Source organism: Clarias gariepinus, chromosome 22 (assembly GCF_024256425.1).
Source record: "Clarias gariepinus isolate MV-2021 ecotype Netherlands chromosome 22, CGAR_prim_01v2, whole genome shotgun sequence".
NCBI classification, from domain to species: Eukaryota; Metazoa; Chordata; class Actinopteri; order Siluriformes; family Clariidae; genus Clarias; species Clarias gariepinus.
In genome coordinates this window covers 23377572-23397420 of record NC_071121.1, presented here as the reverse complement: position 1 = coordinate 23397420, position 19849 = coordinate 23377572, and the positions used below count along the sequence as shown (strand labels likewise).

The following is a 19849-nucleotide window of genomic DNA, read 5'->3' as shown; positions in this document are numbered from 1 at the left end:
CAACAACCTATTTTAATGGAACAGGTGGGATCGATGGTGGTGCCCGTAGCCCCGGGCGGTCTTTTCCCCGCCATCGGCATGCACTCTCTGGGGGAGGAGGTGCGACTGAACCTGCAGGCGGAGTGGGGAACCGAAGAGGAGGACAGCATTATGATGGTGGACAGCCACGAGGACGAATGGGGACGCCTGTACGACGTGAGAGTCAGCGGAACGGTAAGCTGAGACCTCGATTTATTAGATCATATATATATATATTTTTTTTTTGTGCTGAATTTGAAATCAAGGTCATATTTCTTGTCACATTCGCTTTATTCCTCACCTTTACACCGCAGGCATCGTGTGAATGTGCAATTATAGATTGTGGAATTGATCAGAGTTTCTTAATGTAGAAAAGTGTCAGTATTTCTGGAACAGAACATTCTGAGATTATTCTGATCTTCTCCCCGAAGACAACGTATGCCCAGATGTTTTTCAGTGCGTGAGGTATATAAGCAGGAAATGAAATGGAGCAAAGAGAAACAAACTTTCCAGCATTGGTGTGTTTGGAGAAAATTTGTGAAGGACAAGAAAAATGAGGGGCTGCCACACCGAACTGATAACGGCACATTTCGCCAGGCGGTGGAGAGAGCTGTAGAACTAACGTCTGACAGAGCTGCACTTGATTTTTCCACATTAGATATTGTGGAGGAAAGTTAGTCAGTCCAATTAGTCAGACTCTTTACGGAAAAACATTGTGTTGGCGTTATGGAATTTTTGAGTCACTTTCCAGGTAAGTTATTTGTCGGTATGTTGATGGAGTGTTGTGATGAAGCGATCCAGAAGTCGGACAGTTTTTAAACGTGACACTTTACATGCGCCGTGTCCCAGACGTTTCCTTAAAGCGTTTCGCAATTAAACAAAATCTGACACATTCTTGTTTATCGTCTAAACTTTTTAACAATGAAGAACACATGTCGATGCGATACCAGTTGTGGTTTTTGTAGCCTGTGGCGTGGAAACAGCGTTAGCAGACAGATGTGCTACGTTCACATTACAAGCCACATTTTTCAATTCCAATTTTTACATTTTTGTTCTTTCAGTTCACGATCATAATTACAAGTGACTCCAACGTGGACACGTCTGTCCTCTGAAACAGCGCACATCAATACGTCTTTGCTCGCGTCATCTGGGTTAAAACACGTCAAACTTGTCGCAACCACTCGTTCATTTCAAACAATGAATGCTATTTTAAAATAAAAAAAATAAAAAAAAAGCCTGGGGTTTTGCAAACTATTAGTCAGCTGTATTCGTTGAGGTCCAGACGAAGACAGAAAGCCAGACGGCTCTGTCCTGCTGATGCTGGTTGACGTCAGCGAGCGCCCCATGCATGCGAAGAAGCGCAAAACATTGCATCAGAAGTCACCTGATCTAGGAGCACGTACCGTACGAAAGTGGCTCGGATCCGATCTGAAAAACATCTTGAGTTGTGCGTTCAGACAACGTTAAAAAAAAAATCTGATCTAATGCGATAAAAAAAAAAATAAATAAATTTGAGTCACTTTAGACTGGTAATGTGAACAATAGTCTAACAGTTAACTTTTTGTGCTTTTATTTTAAATAAAACACTCCTGGGTGGTAAAAAAAAAAAGTTACATTTGTTCATTAGTTTTTTTATATTTTTTTATGAGTTATTATAGTCTGTATATATCTATATATAGCGTCTGCATAGATCGCTGTATATATCAGAAGTCTAACAGGCGCTAACATGACACGTTTATAATTTCCAGTGCTGACATTAGATATCAGCCAAAGGGAATCAAAGTGAGCGCTTTGCTAACTCAGCATGCCAGAAATAACATCATTGTCCCAAACACAGCAATCAGAGCAAATATTAGTACAGTTCAAGCGCTGGGAAAGCCACAGGTCGACAAAGGTACCACGTCCTACAGCAGTTATTTTCTCCAGCTTCAACTAGAATAAATTTGACCCCTGAACCTCCCTTTTTTTTGTGGCTTAAGGATTATTTGAATGTATTCGAAGACTTTTGTGTTAACCCAGACACTTCGCATGAACGCGTGACGTAGTTACAGGTCACATTTTAAACCTGGAGTCCGATTTCTTTATTTTTATTTTTATTTAATTATTAATTTTTTTTCCAAGTTTAGTTTTTTTTGGCGAAGTGTGTCTTTAATTTCAGCTCGAGCCAGGAATATTCTCTTTTCTAATATAGATGTCTCTGACTGGTAGGTGCGGTCTTGTACTCGTACAGAGACCTCACAGTCGGAGAGAGAACGCTGGTCGGGTGGAGTATTACAGGGAAGGGAAATAACATTGTGGTTTGTGTCCTACGGTAATTTTCAGGACACTGCAAGATGGTACTTCCAGTTTGTTTCCTTCAGCAACGATCCTCGAGTTGAACCGGTGTATTTTTGATACGAAACCAGAACAAAGGCAAACAGTGCGGAATGGATTTTTTTTCCCAAAGTGACATTTGCGCTCGGTTTATCACAAGCGCTTTAGGTCAGGACCAGTGTCCGTTTTTGTTAAAAGTGTCTAAAAAATGTAGGATATTCTCGAAGAAGTAGCCCGTATTAGACTGCACCGGTCCACTCGATGAGCTCGTGCTCTACGCTCTGAGCGTGTAGGTTTCTGTTTGCTCAGCTCTGCTGACTGGTATGTATTTTATGAGCTTGGTAGAAGGAGGGTTTAGCCACAGAATGCGCAGAGCCTTGAGCTTTTGCCTTCAGCGGACCCGAGGCTTTTATTTGCTTTTATATAGGCTTTTATATCCGTTTACATTAATTGCCGGTGCAGCGGCAACTCCTGTTTAGATAAGTACAATGGGTCAAAAAGTATTTAGTCAGCCACCAGTTGTGCAAGTTTTCCCACTTATAAAGATGAGAGAGGCCTGTAATTTCCACCATATGTATACCTCAACTATAAAAGACAAAATAAGAAATTAAAAAATTAAAAAATCATATTGTAGGGTTTTTAATGAATTTATTTGCAAATTATGGTGGAAAATAAGTATTGTTCAATAATAAAATTACATCTCAATACTTTGTTATATACCCTTTGTTGGCAATGACAGAGGTCAAATGTTTCCTGTAGGTCTTCACAAGGTTTTCACACACTGTTGCTGGTATTTTGGCCCATTTCTCCATGCAGATCTCCTCTAGAGCAGTGATGTTTTGGGGCTGTCGCTGGGCGACACTCGGACTTTCAAGTCCCTCCAAAGATTTTCTATGGGGTTGAGATCTGGAGACTGGCTAGGCCACTCCAGGACCTTGAAATGCTTCTTATGAAGCCACTCCTTTGTTGCCCCAAGGCGGTGTGTTTGGGATCATTATCATGCATTCATTCTTTCCTTTACACGGATCAGTGGTCCCTTTGCAGAAAAACAGACCCAAAGCTTGATGTTTCCACGCCCATGATTCACAGTAGGTATGGTGTTCTTTGGATGCAACTCAGCATTCTTTCTTCTCCAAACACTACAAGTTGAGTTTTTACCAAAAAGTTCTATTTTGGTTTCATCTGGACCATATGAAATTCTCCAAATCCTCTTCAGACACGCCTGGCACTGCAGGATTTGAGTTCCTGGCGGTGCAGTGTGTTACTGATGGTAGCCTTTATTACTTTGGTCCCAGCTGTCTGCAGGTCATTCACTAGGTTCCCCCGTGTGGTTCTGGGATTTTTTGCTCACAGTTCTTGTGATCATTTTAAACACTTTTTTGCCCCACTGTAGCTATTGCGTCGTAGTTTGGCGGTAGCTCTCGACGCGGCTGTCTAAATCAATCTTAAACGCCCCTTTATGGTTTATTGAAGTCCCTGAGTATATGCAGACAACAGCTGGAGGGTATTTCTGCATGGCGTTTTTTTTTTTTTCTCTTCTTTTCCCTACTGTGAAATCTCTTTGCTTGACGTCAGCACTATAAGGGGTTGCGATCAAGATTATATCTTAGTTCCTGAACTAGCTCGAGGCCATCGGTGAAAATCACAGGTTTATCTTCGTGTAAAATAAAGTACATGCTACCACACACACACACAAAATGAGAGTGTTAAGAACCAGCTTAGTTTCCGTAGAAGAGGAAGTTATTTATCATTTAACGTTCCTAGAAGGAGTCTCCAGTTTCAGCACTTTCGTAAAGCAAAGATTAATCCATTTTTTTTCCCGCCATGGGAATGTCTTCAGGACAGACAACTTTGAAGGGAGGAGGAAAAAAAAACTTTGAAGTGTCAGTAATCCTGCATCACACCATGCTGTCATTGATTATTTTCCTTTAAGAGCACATGATCAGTGTAGTTTTTCTACCCCATATAGCAGGTAAGGCTGAATATCGCTTTTGTTGTGGTGGTGATACCGAACATAGTGGTTCATTTTTAACAAAAGTGGAGCAGTACTGTAAGTCATCCAGAAAGTGTTGTGGCTCTGCCAGAACATAATAAGTGTTGCTGCTTTGTGTATAAAGATGTCATTACTGAGGAAAAACGACAGCTAAACCTGCAGCCACTGTGCATGGTGAAACCGAAGCAGCAGTTTGGATCATTTCTTTTTCTCTCTCCCACACTCTCTCTGCACAGTTTGTACTGTTTGTGTAAGGAAGTGATTGGGTGGTGCCGGTGTGTACGTGCCACGCCATGTGAGCAGAGAGCGCAGCACACACTGCTACAGCAGAGTCTTTCCTCTCTCTCTCTCTCTCTCTCTCTGTCCTTCTAATTTCTCATGGAAACCAAGACTCCTATACCTTTCCCTCGTGTCATATTTGCAATCACAACACAAGTGTACTAATAGAATACAATGCAATAATATATTTTTAGCAAAAATGAGAAAACAATACTATATTTACTGAGCTCCATCATCCTGGCACTTGTCCATCCTGAAGACTCAAATATTAAAAAAAAAAAACCTGGGAACCCACCCTCCCAAAAAATTCACACTAACATTTTGTTGGATCTGTTTTTGCTTTGATTTTGGCAAACATTTCTCCTGATTGGTTCACGCAGTGTCACAATATTTCGTCCTTATTTCTGTCCAGAGTTACTTTAATTTTTGTCCAAGGTCTCGTATTCATAAGAGACAAGTCTAATCACTCTCTCGGTCTTCTCCAGCATATCCGAAAGACTTTCGATGGGTCAGGATTCTGTGGTAGCCGGAGTCTTGTACAGTGGACACTATGCCTGATGGGTGCATCTCTTTATGCGCTTCCCTTCTTACCCTGACACGCCCATCAATCTGAAATTAGTGGCTTATTAGACCACATGACTTTGGAGCAATGGAAGAAAGTCCAATCTTTATGCTCCCTAAGAAACTTAAGTCTTTTTTCATAAATAGTCTGACTAACAAGTAGTTTTCTTATGGCAACGCAGCTGTTTAGTCCCAGTCCTGTGCGTTCACGCCACATTGCTTGCATATGGAAATGCTCTTGTTGTCACTGTTAAACCTTCCAGGTTTTAATAATGAGTTACACAGTTCTTAACTCGATTCCAATCAATTCAGGACTCTCCTTGGTTGTTATCTTTACTTGATGAAGGTTATTAATTTGAAACATCTTTTCCAGGAAGCGTAGCTCTCTGGCAGTGTGGCGGAGAGCGTAGATGCTGCAAGTGTTCATGATGCTGCATGTTGCTGATTTACCGCTGTTTAACCTTTTGAAGCGCTACAATTTAGCCACATGATTTAAAGCTTGTCAAGCAAAAAAGGCGATTTACTAAAAAGGAAAAGATTTTTCGACTTGGAGTTCTGTGAACCAGTTATTATAAAAAAAAAGAGAGAGAGAAAGAGAAAGAAAAACCTTGTTGGTGAGGCCGTGTCTCTGCTCACGACGCCACTGAAGAACACTACTGCTTTTATAGTAAAATCTGGGGCTTTTTTCCCTCCTCTCAACATTGTTTTCTGGACCGGTTCATCTTTTTTCCATCCAGAGACTTTTAAGAAACTCTTCTCGTTATTGTTATTGTTCAGTCCGCTCACTTCTTCCAAGAACAGATAATGATCCGTGTTCTTGAATAAAAACAGGGTTGTATCTTATTTCGCGGTTTCGCTCCTCTCTCAGAACGAGAGCGCGGGAGTGAGAAGGAAACCCGGCGTTCGGTTGCTGACAGCGTACGGTCTGCTAACGTGCTTTAACAAGAGCGATTTCCACCGTGGGTGTGACCCTGTGACTTGTTAAAGATGGAAAGTAAGATGACTCTGGAGAAAAATGAGTCATTATTCTCGTTCACGCCGTGTGTCGTGGAGGTGTTGAAAATTAGATGCATAATTAGGACATGTGTTAGGTACATGGGATTGAGTTTATATAGCATTTAGCTTTTTAAGATTTGAAGAATTTTGATTTTTTTTTAATTTTTATTAGAATCTCTGGTTCAGGAATACGGTCTGTTTCCGGCTCCTACTGATTTTATTCTTCTCTTGCAAATTGGAAACAGATTGTTTCTCGTATGCCTTCCAGCCACGTTCTGCCTCTGGGAGCTCAACTTAACAACTCTATAGCCCTTCAAGTTTCGACGTAGGCCAGAAGATTTTTTTTTCTTCTTCTTCTTTTAAAAAGAATATTGTTTTGACAGTTTTATCAACAGAGAGCCACTTGGAGAGGCAGCGCAAAGAGTCTCCGGAGAGAAGTTAAAACTTTACCGCGTGCGCCGCGTTTCTGCTGAAGGCATCAAAAAGACTCCAGCTCGGAGACACGCTGAAGTTCATTTGTTGCACAATATCATAAAACGATTAGCCGCTGCGTTTACACACAAGTACCCAGTGATTAGCAGCCGGGGTTGGACAAGGCTTCTGCTTGCCAGCAGTTATGGTCCTTAAATCATGCGAGGAAACGAATTTATGTAGGGCGCTGCGAGGAATGCGGAATGTTCAGGAAAACTCTGAGGATTTTGCTTCCAGAATTTGTCCCTCTCCTCACAGCATGGTTTAAAGGGGGGAAAAATCCCATTCGGGATGAAGAAATAGAAATGTATTAATGAAACACTTTTTGTTCTATTCGTGTACAGACGGTTGGTCTTTAAAAAAAAGTTTACTCTTGCAGCTTTAAAGAGACCACAGAGACCACAAGTCTAAAATATACCTGCTGTGGTAGCGGGCCAGTATTACCAGCAAACACAGCAAGTGCTCTACTACACATAACAAACAAATACCAAATGAATTTTAAGTTCAATATTTTGATTTATTTGATATTTTTGGTCATATCACATTTAAAAACATTAGGAACTATACATTCTTTGCATTACGATGGTGTATGTATATATACACATATATATACATATATATATATATATATATACATATATACACATATATACACAAACATGACTGAGCCAAAAAAAAAGGGTCACATAATAAAATTAATTTTTGTACAGTTTCAAAAGATTCACTTTCTTTTATGGTTAACAATTTGACCTTATTTTGTAGTCTAACAACATAGCCATTTCTTGCTCAAAAGATTGCAAATTCTAAGTTTAATGATGGAGATGGATCAGGTGTGCAAGCAATAATGACAACATGCTGTTGAATTGGCCACCACGTTCACCCGACCTGACACCCTGTCATCTTTTTTATTTTTTTGATGTGGCTGCTGTATGTAAAAGGACCGGTCTTTATTCCGCCTCTTCCTACAAGCTTAGAGGAACTTGAGCAGAAAATCATTGAGGTGCTGGAGTGAATGTTACGCTCCAGAGTGTTTGGCAGGAGCTGGACTACCGATTTGACGTGTGTCGTGACACAGAAATCGGTTATAAAATCTTTATCAGTTTGAATGTGTTGTTGGAATTTGGAAACAAATTTATCTTGAGCCTATTTAATTTCACTTGCCTAGGACATGTAGTTACTCAGATATTTATATTTCAAATGACACCCTCCCCCATTTCAAATTTGAATCTCGGGTTTGAGTAGTGGATCTTCTCCAGGGACAAACAGGACGTAATATCCCTAAACCACTACGCAAATGTGTATGTGCGTCTGATGTGTGGGGAAACGCACATATCTGGGAGAAGGATGTAAGAGGGTATGGTATATGAGAAGATATTCTTTTTGTAGCAGGGGTTAATATTTAAAACCAGTGTGTAATGAAGAAATGAACATTGACAGCTTTTCTCTACACTATTTGATAAACCTTGCAGCCCTGCCTGTGGCATAGAGTGTCAGAGCTGCCTTAATAGGAGAAGAATCAACACCTTTCAACTCAAACAAGCTGTAGCATAATAAAAAGATACGACTTGTTTTGATTTGGCTGTGATCTAATGTGCTATTAAATTGTGCGCCGATCTCCACAATAAGTGTTTAAAGACCCGTTGTGTTTTTACAAGGAGCTTTAAGCCTTGCAGTCATGCTAATGGGCGGGTTTTTAAGGATTAGCTTTTATTTATTTATTCTAATATTTTTTTTTTTCTTCTTTTACTGGGTGATGAGTTGCGTTTGCTTAAGAGCTTCAGAAATATTTTGGAACTCCTTGGAAACCTTGAGTGGCACATGAGAAAGAAAGAGCGTGCAAGTGCACCATCATGCCTGTTTAATGGACGCTTGCGTTAGATTGAAGTGCCTCTCCTTTTCAAGTGCATGCAAGGTTACCGTAAAGGCTTCGTTTCGGCTCTTGTTTTAATGGCACGAGATGTCTTCATGAGTTTCGTCATAATAAATCACCGGGGTGTCGAGCAAGTAAAAACGCGTCCCGCGGACCATGTGTACAAACGTCAGGAGCGCTCTCGGAGATGGGCGCGCGCCAGCAAGCGTCCTCCTCCTCCTCCTCCCCCTCCTCCTCCTGAGATGCTCCAGAAAAGCAGCTTTAGAGTAGTGCACCTGTTGCCCAGGCAGCAGCTTAACAAAACAAGCAGAAGGGCTGCAGACACGAGCGACCGTGAGCTGTTCTGATCTGTCGGTGCTGTCACCGGAGCATGCCGGGAGCTGTCGGGTGCCGCCGGGGAGCAGCCGGGGAGCAGCTAGTCTTCCCGTTACTCAGCCCCGAGTAGGCAGGGAGGCATTACCCGAGGAGTTTTGACGTTTATAAGAGGAGCACGTGACCGGTCTCGGCACGAATAGTACGTGAACAAGAAGAAGAAACATCAGCAAGGGCAGAGAATAAGAAAGAGTCTGGTACAGAATGAATCCTGACAAACCTCATAAGGACAAGAACAGATGCAGAAGGTGGGGACGCATCTGAACAGTGACACGTTTTGCATGAACAAACACATATTGGCATGATTTTGCGGATTGGTAAACTGTAAAATGAGCTGCTTAGATGAAAAACAGGCACACTAGACTATTCTGGTGTGTGTGTGTGTGAGAGAGAGAGAGAGAGAGAGAGACTAATTCTCACTTCAACAAGTGACTAGTGTTACTTTTTACAAAAATCCGCTTAAAAATGCAATGTGGCTGCATTTAAAATTACCCAAGCATGCTTTTTCAAATCGGGTTCATGAGTTTATACCTTCTAGGGAGGTAAAAGGATAAGCCTCGTTTTATGCAAGTCTTTGCCTCCTTCAGCATGTTGAAACCTTTTACTGACGTAGGGCCAGGGGCGCTCATGTTCACGTTCCACGCTGCAGCCCAAGGGATCGATTATCCGTGTTCGAGGATATGTCTTGTTACTTTGCCCTCTCTGGGCTGCTAAGCAACTGATGAGAAATTCAGAAAAAAAAGATCTCTTCTGCAGAAGGAGTCAAATTATTGGACCGCTTCTAGCAAAGGAAAAATTAAAATAACTAGAATTGGGTTATAAGACATTATTAAAATCTGGAAGCAACTTTGTAGAAGGAAAAAAACAATCGTGAATGGTGATCACAAAAGAAATCAGAGCTATGTTTAAAGTAATGAAAAGTAAGAGCATTTTCATATACAAACCAATATGATGAGAATTCACAGGACTGGGACTAAACAGCTGTGTTCACATTTCATACAAACTTCGATAATTCCTTTGATTGTGTAATTGCAATTGACATTTGTGAAAATGTCAATTGTTAAAAGCGCTACACAAATAAAATTGAATTGAATTATAAAATCAACAAAGGTTCTCCTTCCTGATGACACTGGACTCAAATTGTAAAAGAATGGTTTTGATGTTTGTTCGGGCCAGGAAGTGTATAAATGAAATAAATGGACTGAGAAGTATGTGAGACATGTCCCCTCCATCTTGTGTGTCATCTATTTAGAATTGGTGGTGCTAGTGGTTGTAGTTAAAGGTGACACAAAACATAACCACTGTAAATTCTTATTGATGGCCATAAAATAATTATTAACGGTAAAAAGATTAAAAGGTAAAAAATGTTTTTTTTTCCAGATTTTTTTCAAGTAACGGCTTAGAAAGACAGTTTTAAAAACTTTAAAAGTGTTTTTAATTTTTTCCTGCTCCATCACCACTTTCTAGCTTCATACATCCGTCAGACTGTGTGAGTAGCAGTCACTCTCAGGGGTAAACAAGGATAGCAAGAGTTGTAAATGGTGATGGAGGATTGTTTCCACTGCTTGGGCATATGGTGATTTTGACATTGTGAATGGAAACTTTGGGTCAATTAATGAAGCGTGTTTAAAATCTGAAAGTCATTACACTGCTGTGTTGTGGCTTGGATTCAGCGCCTTTGTTCTACCAAGGAAGGGATAAAAGATGAGTCGAGTGTCCTGGGCAGTTCTACAGCCCTCCTGCACGCCACATTTTATATACGCTTTCTTTTGTTACTACTTGAATTACTACTCGAGTTTATGGGGAAGTTAAGGGGATGAGTTGCGTCGGAAATATTCAGGGTTACGTAATGATGGGAAATATACTTGCGTGAATGATAAAAAAAAGCTAGAAAATCGACTCGCACAAGGTTTTAATGGTTTAAAAAGAAAGAATTTATGAAATGCGTATTTTTTTTTTTTTTTTTTTTTTGCAAATGAGCTACATTTTGTCAGAAAGCGTCATTTACTTTCTGAGCATTCTAAGCTGTGGTGAAATTCATGCGGCATATATCGTCTTATTAAATGATGTAGGTTGTTCAAACCTTGCACATGTTGGTAAAAAATAAATAAATAAAAACTTCTTAAGCAACTCTTGAGAAAGTTCTTGACGAAGAAGGAGTGCAGGGTGTCTGACATCCACAGAAGACTACAGAACGCTTACAGAGATGAGCAATGTGCACAGATGAATAAAGAGGTTGAAAGAAGGCGAAACCAGCATTAAAACAAACCACACACTGGAAGACCATCTAATGCGACAAAGGGGATTTTCAAAGAGGATTCGAGAGCGAGAGTCGGGTTCAGTGACGGTGCAAATGCAGCGCTTTTGTATAGAGGAAGAGCCATGCTCGCTTTTTACATTACTTTCAGTGCAGCCCTCATAAGAACTGAAAAATATGTCGGTTGATGTATTTAAATAACTTTTTCTTCCCCCCCAAGTACTGCATTTGAAGAACCTTTATGTTAAAAATGTGGTCACTGCAAGTATTTGTAAATCCTAATATACTGATGACACTTAAATTGGTTAAATAAATTACCAAAATCGGACGCCAAAATTAGGAACTCTGCATAGCTGTGTATTATGTTTACTATTGTAAATATGTGAAGTAACGCTAGCTGCCACATCCTCTTGTCACACATCTGCCGCATCTGTTTTGTTTTGTTTTTTTTCCCCGTGAATCAGTTGGTTACCTTGACATTTGTTTGAGAAAAACAAACACTGATAATTTTCACGCCCCATAAGATCTTTCAACTGGTTTGAGAATGACCACGAGCTTAAGAGAATCTTTGTATTCTTTCTAGCAATTTTTAAGTAACTGCACATTGTGGAAATCGGTTGGTTGCACCAGCTGCTGGTGTTTATTTCATTTATTTGTTAATTGGTGAGTTGATATTTCCCAGACGCTCTGTTACGCAAGGTGTGTTTTGGATTCCTGGTATTTATTCTTGCAAGTTTATTAGGCATAACACTGACTTTGAAAATGCGTTTTTATGTTTGTTTTTTTTAGTTAATACTGTAAATTGCACCACATCTAGCCTAAAATCTTATTAATTTGTTGGTTTGCGCAGAGGAACTTCAAATGTTAGGACTTTGATCTCTGCTCTAATCTCTATTTGTTTCTAAACCTTTAGACATAATTAAGGGTGGCGTATAGTACTTCTTTTTAACAAGGTTACATAAGCCAAAATTACCCCTCACCACCAAATTGAACCAGGTGCTACTGTGGTTCATGTCTGGCACTAATGCCGGTTCAGAGCCGGTTCAATAGCAAACCTTCTAAGAACTGACGTTCTAAGAATACACTCCCCAACCCCATTCCCAATCCCACCCCCCCTCCCCCCCAAAGGGCTAGCATCGTGCTACCATTGCTGGGAAACTAGAGACCTACTCTGACTTATAAATAAATAATAACAATGCCGAACTTCAACATGGCAGGTCTTCTGGCTTTATTATTACTACATTTACATTTAGCAGACGCTCTTATTGTTGTGAACTTAAACTTAAGTTTGTTATAAGCGATTCTTAGTTCTAGCCAAGCAAAGTGTTGGTGCTGAAGTGAAAACCGGATTTCCTGCCATGGTGGAAAAAAAGGGGGATTGTGTCGGGTGATGTTCTGGGTTTCAGATCATGCATCCTGGGAAATCCCTGAAAATCCTTGTGTTTTTAACTCCCGTTTCAACAGCCTGTAGCTTTAAATGCCAATGCGCTACTGCCACCCGCCTCCCCCAATGCCCCTTTGTGGAAGTGCACTTTTTTAGCCAACCTGACGGAGGAAAATGCACAAAACGGTGCTTAGAGGTTAACCCAGGGAAGGGGCCATGCAAATTGTCTTAACTAACACTCTCGTTTACATTTTTTAGATTTGGATTTTGTACAGCATTTTACCAGAAAACAGAGTTTGTTAATGTTTCTGTAAAAGTATTATAAGGTAATAATAAATGAAAACCGTTCATATTGTTTTAAAGCAAGCTTCTCCTGGTAGTCGGTGCCGAGTAACCATACCTTGTGTGTGTGTGTGTGTGTGTGTGTGTGTGTGTGTGTGTGTGTGTGCCCTGACAGCTGCTGGAGTATGTAGGCAAGGGGAAGAGCATCATGGACGTGGGACTGGCTCAGGCTCGCCAGCCGCTCTGCACACGGAGTCACTACTTCGAGGTGGAGATCGTGGACCCTGGAGAGAAGTGCTACATCGCACTGGGCCTCGCTCGCAGAGTGAGTAACCTGCATCGTCTTGTTTATACTCACTGATGTATTAATGGAGCTTCAAAACATAGCCTTCATGTGATGAACCTGAATTCTGCTCAAATTAATTTCCTTGGCATTCAGCATAGAAATGGGCGTGGCCTAAACCTGAAATCTTTTTTTTTATTCATTCCTTCCATACTTCTTTCTTTCATTTATTCCTTCCTTTGTTCTCGAACTCCCTGATTCATCTTTCCTTACTTTTTCCTTCTCTTTTATTCCACTCTTCTCTCTCCTTTCAGTTTTACTTCCTTCTTTCTCTCATCCTTTCTTTCATGCTCTCTCCTTGCTTTCTTTTCGCCATCTTACCTTGCATCCATCTTCCTTCACTTCTGCTTTTTTACTACTTTTTTTAGGTTTCTTCCTTCCTCCCTGCATTTCTCCCTCTTTCATTCCACACCCCTCTCTTCCTCCCTCTATGTTTACATCCTCCTTTCTCCCTCACTTTCTTTCATTCCTTTTTTCTTTAACCTTTCCTTCTCTCCTTCTCTGTCCTTCTTCTTCCTTTCTTTTTTCTTTCTTTTTTTCTTCTTCCTTCTTTATAAATTTCAATCATTTGCTCATTTATTCGTTCATTCATTCCATTTTCCCTCTTTCTCCTTCTGCCTCTCTCTTTTCATCCCTGCTTTGGAATTTGCTTCAGAATTAATAAGGTATCTATCTAACCATCCATCCATCCCTCCCTCTTTCCCTACTTTCTTTCTCTCTCTCAGTTCCTTTCCTGTCTACTTAAAGTACATTCCTTCTTTTTTTCCATCCTTTTGACCGTTCTTTCTTTCTTCCTTCTTTCTCCCTTTCTTTCATCCTTCCTTCATGTCTCACTCCCTTCTTTTTTTCCCTTTTTTTTTTTCAACACAATGTTAAATTCGTTTGAAATCCTCTGAGCCTCCCTGCCTATGTGAGCATCGTACGATGGAACCACACATGGTGCAACATCCATTTTCACCTGCCCCGAGGCAGCGCACGTAAATGTGGAGCAGCCTTGTGACAAATCACCCCTCGCTCTTTCCACCACATGAGACGAGCCGAGGAAAAGAACACTCAGCACTGTCTGCGAAGCACTTAAAATCTGTGCTCGGAGCAGAGAATTTTTTCCATGGACATGGAGTCCAGGCCTAATCAAAGGACTCGTCTAAACGACGCGGCAGCGGACGAATAAATCACATTCCCAGTGAAAAATCTCCGACTCCCCTTACTGTTGTCTTTACATATAAACAGTTCCGCTTCGAGCTTTCGTCCGAGTTAGGCTTGATCATTACGACGATCCGTCGTGCCTTCCTGACTCTTGTCTCAGGGTGGCCGTGGACGGCGCTGGACTGATTACTCTCAGGTCTCCAGACCGCAGACAGTAAACATGCTTGTCAACTGAAGGGTTGAGCAAGACAGCTAACTTCGCTGTCCTTTGAGGTGGGGGTGGGATTGGAGACGTCGGGTAGGGGTAATGGAGGGAAGGTTCATCAAAGGTGCCATAACTTCCCGTGGAACATTGCAGCCTTTTTACGCATCTGTATTTTATTATGCAGCAAAGGGCAACAAAGGTGGTAAAGCAGGTAATTGCAGGGCTGTTTAATTACTGTTTACTTGCCTTGGACGTCGCACAGCATCCTGTGTCTGCAAGATCATCCCAGGAATGCTTACGAGCTGCCAGTAGACAGACAGACAGGTCTGCTAACCTTCACGCATTTTGCATCCTCATTTTAACATCTGCTCAAGATGGCGCTCAAAAGCACAGACAGCTGCGTGTGTCTGTAACATGCTGGGTTACAAGCTTAAATCGAATGTAACAAGCCCCACCCTTTCCTGTATGTCACTTCAGGTGGTACTCTTCTCCCAGTTTTTCCCACTCAAACCATTTGTCTCTTTGCGTGTTCTTAAGGTAAATCGATAATATTATTAAAGTACGTGGGTGTGTCTGCATCAGAAGTGAATTTTGGTCCTCGAAGGAGGGCAACGGTCTCAGGGGACCAAACAGGTGAAAGTTCGATGGAGTGAGATCAGGCCTATAGGGAGGACGCTTTAACACCTCAAAATGAAGTTTTTACAGAGGGTCGACAGTGTGGGCAGAAGTGTGTGTACATCATCATGCAAGATCACAATGACCCCTGGATAGCAGTCTCCTGTGTTTATTCTGAAGTTTAGTCTTCAGCTCTTTAATAAGGGTCTCACTGTAACTATCGCTCTAAATTTTGATATCCAGATATCTGAACAAGTTGTTTCGGCACTAGGTACACCCTCAGACCACACAAAAAAACCTAATCCTAAGGCCAAAAAAAATAATAAAATAAATTAGCCAACCCTTCTCATCAAAACCATGTATCATTCCTCTTTGGGTTTGGCAATTCTGATAAGATAGATGAGGTGTTATTTATCTATTGACCACTTTAGTGTCACCTGAGCAGCAGTCTTTAAACTGCATCCTTTTTTCCGGTGCATTACCCAGACTGCTTTACTAGGTGAGCAGCCTGACCATGCTTTACCAGTTGGTGACCCCTGACCCTGACCCATTCCAGCTCGCAAGTCGATAAAACCTTCCACAGCTTCTAACATCTGAAAGTTCAAGAGATAAAAAGTGACTGAGTTTCCCAGTTCCAGAGCAACTTTGTTTAAATGTTCGTTGAATGCTGACAAGATGACAAGAAGTGAAGGTACTGTGGGTAGAAAGCTTGGTTCAACATTGAAGCGATCTTACCTACTGTAGCTCATTACCTTATTGCTGCTTTAGGTTCACTGTTCTACATCTTGTCGATTCAACACCGCTTGAGACAAGGACAAATGATATACTTTCCATGTTGTGTTTACATGGAAACCAAATTGACTGCTTGTGGTGCTTTCCTTGGTATATTGTCAGTGTTTCCACGTCCCTGCATGCTCCTGATTCTGAAAAGATTGTCTGTCATTCGTGCGTGCTAATTAATCCATTTATTAAAAATCGTTCTACCATCAGCCCGATCACTCCTCGGCCTAAGTGAGTTGTTTCTAATTGTTGAACCTACTTGTCTGCCAGGCAACTACAAATAAGAAAACAAAACTCTGCTTGTCCTGTCCTTGACCTCATAACGCACTAGAAATCAACAGGTACTCCAAAACCAATTAAACCCAGGGAATGATTTAACTCCGGGTTACAATCTGATTGTATGGTGTTTCAGGTCTGTAGACCTTGCTTTATTAAATCGCCTTCTCTTTTTACTGATAAGTCAAAAGAGCATTGCATCCTTCTGAATTTTAAATTCTCGACATTAACTAGCCCTGACTCCCCCTCCCGGCAGGCCGCCAGCAGCTCATTTGTAGCTCGAGGGCACTTCCATTTACATCCGGTTGTTAGGATGCAGGACGAAGGTCTGGGTGGACATAATGAGGGTTGTAGACGGGTACTGGTACGCCAGTCTCCATCTCTTATTACCCTTTGGCCTTTTTGACCCAAGGCAGTGGGCCAGTTTCATTTTCTTCCCTTTAGTCGGACTCCAAGACTCCAAATCCTTATTCTGTTCACAAGGCCAGCACAGACTAAAACGTTTTCCCCCCCAAAAAACTTTTCCATATTTCTTATTCAACAGTGACGAGAGGTTAGCACAAAGGAATCTCTCAACACTCAAGGTCTTCCCCTCGTTATGGTGGCAGTGAGCCCGTACTCTACCTGCCTCCCTTTTTTCACTTATCTAAGTGCTGTATTTGTTAGGAGATGGGCATCAACCTCCATCAACAGCCTCTCAGCGGCTTGTTGATTTTGCCACAGTGTGGAAATGCAGGTGGCTCAAATAACGCAGATTAACCCCCCACACCCATCCCCTGGATCAGATAGGATTGAGTCAGTGACACTAGCACAACAGTTTATGCTATTTAGAAGAGTGATGCCTCATTGTAATTAAGCAATAACCAAATTAGACAGAGTGCTTTATTGTTGGATATATCACAGCTGTGATGCGTAGTAATGCAAACACCATTTATCGTCAACAGATTCAAATTTGATTGTTTATGTAACCTGTTATTTTACGTTGCCAACCGCGACTGGCAGAGCTGATGACTAACAGTTAGTGTAATTAACAGGGATGGAAGTAGTTTTAAATTGTTACCAGCACTATGTAGCCACAAGGTGAGAAAAATAAACCATTAAGGTGATGTACTATCTTGTAAGTTTCTCTTTACGTTTTCACTTATTTAGCTCTTCCAGGTTCTGAGGTTGAATCCCAAATAGTGTTGAATGTAGGGAGTACAATCCATTGTCGCACACACCAAATGGTGCCCTTGATCACTGGATGAAGAATGATTTGGAATTCAGCCTTGTGTTAGGAGCTAATTAGCTTTGTTTCCATAAATAAAAGAACAAAGACGGTTTAGAGGTGATTCAAAGCGACGTTGAAGCAATTATTAATAAGTCAAAGTGTTGTTTAAGATGTGAAATAACGTAATCAGATGTGTTTTCTTGCTGAAAGTGCTTCTGTGATTGGTTTTGAATGTGGGTTTTGGCAGGCAGCTGCTCTCTCTTGGACCGTACAGACATACCTTCACCCATAATTAGTATAATTAATGGTTTTTAGATCACCTGTGATTGAGAGAGATACATATAGTTAAACATCCCCAGTGGCGTTACCAGTCATTACAGATTGCTCAATTGGAATTAACTGGCTTTTATTCACCAGATTGTAGAACATAAACTAGTCTAGTTTATCAGGAAGGGGAAAGGGGTTAATCAAAAGCTTTTGTACACGTCCTGTAATTGTGTATTTCTTTGCATCCTCCATGATTGACATGATAATGTCTTCTATTTTGGCCAGATTATCGTTCCGTTATTGTGTGGATAAGAAATGCCGATGTAAATCATAAGTGTGCGGAATGCGCGCTTGTTCTCCATGGAGGAATGCTTTTCCAAAATAAAGTTACATTCTGTAATGATTTATTTTGACATGTACAATCTCCCAAGACGGGCTTCTATTGTGGCGCGCTCATCTAACGTGTCATCATCTCAATCCTGTTTTTCGTTTAGTGCCGTGCCCCGATCCTAATGCCCCATGGAATGCTTATATTAAGCGAGTTCTTAACTGGAACCCGTGGGATGAAAATAAAGGGGAAGGATGCTTAAGCGCATTATCCATCTTGCTAAGACTGGTTCTGTGGCTTTTTTACCGAGACAGTAAATCCGTCAGCTTTTGCTTCGCTGCTTTCTCATCCCTGCTATTTTCCTAATTAGATAAACAGATCAAACGACATCCAGCTCTTAGCGCAACACTGCCGTCGGCCACATACTTTACTGAGCCCGAGCCAAAACAGTTTCCACGTAATCTTGGAGACAAGTTTACAAAAAAGCAGGTCTTGCGGTTACAGAGCAGAAAATTAGGATTTGGCTAAAGAGGAACGTGTAAGACACATTCTGCTGTCTCTTCTCCTTCCTTTTCTTCTTTTCTTCCTTGGTACTGCTTTCTGAGAACTGGTGGCATTTCCTTAACTTTATGGCTTGCATATAAATCTTTGTAGTTAAGAGAACAGAATTAGAGATTAAAAGAACATAGTAGAGTGCAATAAATTTTCCAATGCTTTAACTTTCATGCTAATACAACTGTTAATTCTGTCACACTTGTCATTTTGTAGATTGTTACCCGCCAAGTCTCTGCTGTAACTCAGCTGCAATGCATTCTGGGACATTTGAGTCCAGCATTTGCACCAAACACTGCTCTAATTCTAGTTCGGATTCCTCATTTATACAATAAGAAATTAATAGGTTTTCGTTTTTAGGGCCTAGGAGCAATAAAAGACTGTTCACTGCAAAAAAAAAAAAAAAAGATATTATGAATTAGCAAGAAACATATTCTTGAATTCAGCTAAACCTACAGTACTTTGCAAAAGTATTTTTAGTACAAATGCTTATGTCTGCATTAGTATGTACAAAACCATTTAATATAAAAAATAGTTTTTACACCAAATATTGACTGTGTTTATTTTATTACCATTTAGTGCTTTTTATAAAAGTTTTTTAATGTAGAAATGTTTTCAGTGTCATCTTTGCTTATACTGTAGTATTTTTTGATGTCGGCAAGACTTTTGCATCGTTTTACAGAGGTTTTACTGAGCATGCTGGAGAATGAGTTCTTTTGGTCTTTTATTAATTTTTAAGGAAATAATTAATGGTTTCGTACATAATAATGCAACCATGATAAACATAAAGTTTGTTCTAAAGACAATAAACGTTTTGCTCAGTAATATAGCTATACGTTCTGAAAATTATTTTGCAACACATCAAATTAAGCTTATTTTTAGTCAAACGTTACTAAAAGTGCAGGCAAAAATATAAAAAATAATAAATAAAAAAATTATTAAAAAAAAAATAAAATAATTTTTCTTCTTTCAAGAAATAAACGAACAAAGTTATCGGTTAATAGAGTTATTAGTTATTAATATAATAGCTAATAGTTATTTTTCGCTTACAAATTTTGTAACATTTGGTTAATTATTTTCCTAATCTTCTACTTGGTTTGTCATCTTATTTTAAAACATTCTAGATAGGTTATCCTTAACATAACATAAAAATGAAGTAATGTTGCATATTTTGAAACGTAAGGCAGGGTTTTAAAAGAACATTGCAATAAAATTACATCTTAGTAAAATATTCTTGCAATTAGCTGAACCTTTCTATGATTTCTTAAAATAGGTTGACAAAACTATAAGATTATTAAGCGTATTTTTAATCAAATGTTAGTAAAAAAAAT

General features: G+C 40.2%; 1 protein-coding gene across 3 annotated transcripts in view; it reads left to right on the top strand.

The window, feature by feature from the left end:
- The window catches only part of spryd3 (SPRY domain containing 3), a 46952-nt gene that overhangs the window by 12493 nt on the left and 14610 nt on the right, over positions 1-19849 (top strand). For all 3 annotated transcript variants that reach the window (XM_053482396.1, XM_053482398.1, XM_053482397.1), the window contains exons 6-7: positions 25-213; positions 12972-13121. In XM_053482396.1, coding sequence (XP_053338371.1) covers positions 25-213; positions 12972-13121 — 339 coding nt within the window. The remainder of the gene's footprint in view (positions 1-24; positions 214-12971; positions 13122-19849) is intronic.